A 5,079-nucleotide genomic window follows, 5' to 3' on the forward strand; every position below is an offset into this window, starting at 1 on the left:
TTTACTGAGAAAAATGGTGATGTGTCCAATACTTCACACACACACTGTGCATATATATATATATAATATCTCTCCTGACAATGGACATATGATATGACTTTACAATCCGCCACCTTCCTTGCACTATTTTATTTAAAAACTTGGTAAAAGATGCACAGATGTTTGGAATAGATATCTGTGCCCAACAGTTTCTTCTTTAAGGTGTTTGCTATGTCTTTTTGTCTGGTAACACACACATGWAGGCTCCAGAGCAGTCAACAGCCAAACTCCTGTTTCTATAGTGGTGCTCACACTGATGATCACACTGAATTAATCAAATACATTAATCACATTGTTTGAAATGACTTTAATAGAAGTCTTCTAGTCTGCAAAAAGCCACTTAACATTGTCTGATTGGATGCCAGTTTCAGCTGCTCCATTAATATAAACATATGTATTCTTGTTTGTATTTTCTAGAAGTCTCAGTCATTTACAGATGCTATCCAGTCCAGCCTGCTCCTGGATGGAGAGTCCGTGTACAGCTTGGTGGTTAACCCTTTTCTCCTCCTGCTGGCCAGGGTAATCCTCACCAAGTGCTCTGCCAAGATGGACAGCCTCCAGGTAAGACTGCTTTTCTTCCTGACGAAGCATAATGGAAAAGAAAATGTTATTATGGATGTAAATTTTTTAGGTAAGTTGTCTGCAAACAGACTTTCTGTACTTCAACTATTTTGTTTTCATTCAGTTCAKATCATTTTATTTAAATAGTGACAGTTCACAACAAAAGTCCCCTGATGGCACTGAACAAAAACATTTACATACATTATAAAAAAACAATTAATAAAAGTTATCTAAGGAAGCCAGCAGATTTCTATGACTCTTCACTTTGTCGCAGTCTCCCATCCTGAGCAGCATGTTGGTGACAGTAGAAAAAAACAACTCCCTTTAAACAGGAATAAAACTCCAGCAGATCTGTGATCAGGCTAGGCAGCCACCTGCCTCCACTGACTGGTGTTAGAGATAAGGTAAGAGGACAAGAAAGAGATACAGACTATCTCAGAATAACTGGTAGCTAAGGTTGTAACCGATTTGAAAACATCTGAACCATTTGTACCATAGACATGACCTTTTTTTGACCGTTAAAGATTTCTCTATTTTTATGGGAACAAATAAATTCAACCTGAATGTGTTAGCTTTTACTTTTTGTCAGCTGCCACAAAAGACATGGAGAAGATGAATATACAATTTAAAGCACCCCACATCAATGCAAAGCCAAAATGTCTGGTTCAGATAAAACACAGGGGACGTCTGTGTTTGTTTTAAATCAACTAAGGAAAAGTTTACCACTGATCCACGGTGGAGACTGAGCCTTAGTTATTCATAAAACCAAAAGGATTAAAATTTTCTCGCTTCAAAGCTCCTTGAGTCTAATAAACATCATTAAATACAGAAATGTTTAAAAAGCATCGGCCGAAGAGCCAGTTGTGAGCATTGTTGGTTTTATGAATAGTAGGGAAAGTAGCTATGATGCCTTAGAAGCATGTGGGGAAAGCTTTATTGAACCATGTCCCCCAGATACCTTCTTTCTGTAATGTGGAATTTATGACAAAAATTTGTTAGCTTCAAATATTTTGGTCCATCAAAGCCTAAAAATTTTAGCCTAATATGCAATATCTTAAATAATTAAGAGAAATGATGTTCAGTGTAATTAACATATTGCCTACCACTACTTGAAAGTGAAACTACTCATAGAAAATAAAATTTTATTAATAACTTGACCTATTTTACAGATGTTTTAGAAATTTCCAGTATCTGGCTGTGATGCCAGTGTTGTGTCCAAAATCTAAATTTACACCACCTGCAGTGAGACTAACTGGGTTTTTATGGAAAGTGCATTAGYAGATGTGGGAATGTTGGACACAGCCCAAAAGTTTCACAAAGTCTGTTTGTCCTTCAAAGTAAAGCAGATTAAAATTATTGAGCAGTTAATGAAGATTTTAAGAGCTTTGATGTTTGACAGCTGCCTCCTGAATTCATCCACTTTCTGATGGTTTTAAGAACTAACAGTGACTGGCTTTCTTCCAGAGACAGGTACTTAACAGGAGACACAACATCTCGGTGAACTTTCGACCTAACAACACCCTCTGACAAAAACTGATTCGTGCCCAAACAGAAGTGGCATTTTGTATGCAGTTCAGTGCAGCAAGGTGTATTCTGACCTTTAATATWGGAGAAATGAAACAACTACACAAAGGCACGACTCAGGAGAGACTTAGGAGTTCACTTACATCTTGAAGAGGACCCTTTTCGAGGACAGTGGTACTTACAACAGAGAGGATTTATGGTTTATAACCGAGGTGAAAGAATTTAACGTTAAATGAGAAAGACTAACTTTAAGGAAAATGTACATAGTACAACAGAACTCTTATGTGATCTGTAAGATCTCAAAAATGCATTGTGGAGGACTCTCAGCTATTGTTGCACCAAACTYGAGCTCAGTACCTGTAAAACTTAATGTTATGCATATAAATAACTACTGTTCCCTGAAGGAAAGGAACAAGGTACAACACATCATGTATGGGAAACCACGCCCCTGCGTGTCCTGGCTGAAGCCACCTCTWATCACGCCTTTAGGCAGGTGACGTGATGACGACAGATGTCAGGCTCCACCTACACATATATATACTGTCGCCATTACAGTCACTCCTTAGTTTGGTAACTGCTCTTCACCGAGCCCAGCTGTGCAGCGGGGCCACCATGTGTTGTACCTCATTCCTTTCCTTCAGGGAACAGTAGTTATATGCATAACATTACGTTCCCTTTCAGTCAATACACTCGGTACAACACATCATGTATGGGACATATATAAAWGCCCCGCGGAGCAGCACCAAMCTTGGGTCATAATAACATGCTAGTGCAGCACTTCAGATCCAGCAGAGAGCACAGAGTGAGCCACCGAAGGAGCTGTCACATCTAAGCGATAAAATTGAACAAACGTGTGCGGTGAAGACCAGCTGGCCGCAGCACAGATGTCACTCACAGGTACCCCTTTAAATAGGGCCCAGGATGCTGCTACACCCCTGGTGGAGTGAGCTCTCACACCAGATGGGACTGGGAGACCCCTGCTGCTGTAAGCTAAMGAGATGGCCTCCACAATCCAGTGGGAGAGTCTCTGTCTGGACAGAGCTCTGCCCCTGAGTGGGTTAGCAACACACACAAACAGCTGCTCACATGACCTCACCTCCTGTGTGCGGTCAATGTAAAYACGCAGTGCACGTAGAGGACACAAAGAATGTAACCTCCTCTGTTCCTCAGATGCAAAAGGGGGAGGATAAAAAYTAGAAAGCTCAATAGACATGGAGCTGTARTTAGAAGGTATCAYYTTARGGAGATAYGCTGAGTTTGGATGCAGAACCACCTTGGAGCCATCAGGTGAAAACTGAATACAGGAGGGATTYACAGACAGAGCATGGAGATCCCCGACCCGTTTAACAGTTGTTAGTGCCAGAAGCAACACAACTATGAAAGGAACTTCAAATCCACAGACTCCAGGGGCTCAAAAGGGGGTCACAGACAGCCTCGAGCATCACAGTAAGATCCCAGGTAGGGATACTGGGTTTAATAACAGGCCGCAGCCTACGGACCCCTTCAGAAAACGCACTGCTAGAGGATGAGCACCTGGCGTAACTCCATCAAAACCCACATGGCAAGCAGAGATAGCTGCCAAGTAGACTTAAATTGTGGAAAAAGCCAGACCTTTATCCAGCAGCTCCTGAAGGAATGTTAAAACATCCACCATAGAGCACTGAAACGGGACAGTGGGCCTAATCTCACACCACTGCTCGAAAGCGTCACTTGTAGGTATATAAACCTCTAGTGGAGGGTGCTCTCGCGTTCTGGATAGTTGCCACTGCTGCTGGGGGAAGGCCCCTGGCTAGAAAGCAGGACCTTTCAGCAGGTAGGCATGCAGCCTCCGCAACTCTGGGTGTGGGTGAAATATCTCCCCCCCTGCCTGAGAGAGGAGATCTTGGCGAAGAGGAAGCTGCCAGGGCTGAGCAGCCAGCAGGCTGATTATCTCGGCGTACCAAGACTTTGCTGGCCAATGGGGTGCCACCAGAATGAGAGACAGACCCTGTCTGCGCACCCTCTCTGGTACAGGCAGTATCATCTCCTCTGGGGGAAATGCATACAGCAGTACATTGGGCCACGGGTGGGCTACAGCGTCCACCCCCAGTGGGGCGTTCTGATCCAATATGGAAAAGAACAGAGGGCAGTGGGTGTTGGCCCCTGTGACAAAGAGATCCACTGCTGCCCTGCCAAACATGGTCCAAATCTGGTCCACCACTGAGGGGTGCAGCCTCCACTCCCTCACCATAGGTCCGCCCCTGGAGAGTAGATCTGGGCCCAGGTTCAGTCTCCCAGGAGCGTGAGTGGCCCTGATAGACAGGACATGCACGCTGCACCACTGCAAGAGAGTGTGAGACAGTTCCAACAGGGTAAGAGACCGCGTTCCCCCCTGTCTGTTTATATATGACACTTCAGTCGTGTTGTCTGTTCTGATCAGAACATGTTGGTTCTGCAGAACTGGACAAAATTGTTTCAGTGCTAACAGAACTGCTAACAATTCCAGGCAGTTTATGTGTAGTCTGGACTGCTTCAGAGTCCAAACCCCACTCACTGCCGCACCATCGCACAGAGCCCCCCACCCCACCAGGGAGGCATCTTTGGATACCACTTTGCGAAAAGACACTCTCCCTATCTGTGAGCCTCGGCATAGCAGGCCAGGTTCCCTCCAAGGACTGAGAGCCTTCATGCATGAGGCAGTTATCATTAGCTTTCTGTGGCGGTGACGTAATGCACACAGTCGGTGAGAGCGGGACCAACGCTGAAACTGGCACATTTTTAGCAGCCTGAGTGGTACTACTGCGATCATAGAAGCCATCATGCCCAACGGCTGCAGAATGTTCTGAAAACGCAGTTCGCGTCCCAGTTGAAACTGAGCGAGGCAGCAGTGAAACGCAGCTACTCTGTTCTCTGAGAGATGCGCTCTGCCCGACAGGGAGCATATTTCTAACCAAGGAAAGAAAACTGCTGACTCGG

At 44.6% G+C, this 5,079-nt stretch overlaps 1 protein-coding gene across 1 annotated transcript in view; it reads left to right on the forward strand.

Annotated features, from left to right (window-relative positions):
- Positions 1–456: 456 nt before the first annotated feature.
- LOC106513233 (tetratricopeptide repeat protein 27) overlaps positions 457–5,079 on the forward strand; it is a gene marked incomplete at its 5' end in the record, with an annotated part of 90,006 nt that continues 85,383 nt past the window's right edge. Inside the window, 1 exon segment of the mRNA XM_014001989.1 lies at positions 457–600. Coding sequence (XP_013857443.1) covers positions 457–600 — 144 coding nt within the window.

Source organism: Austrofundulus limnaeus, unplaced genomic scaffold, assembly GCF_001266775.1.
Source record: "Austrofundulus limnaeus strain Quisiro unplaced genomic scaffold, Austrofundulus_limnaeus-1.0 Scaffold0, whole genome shotgun sequence".
Lineage (NCBI taxonomy): Eukaryota > Metazoa > Chordata > Actinopteri > Cyprinodontiformes > Rivulidae > Austrofundulus > Austrofundulus limnaeus.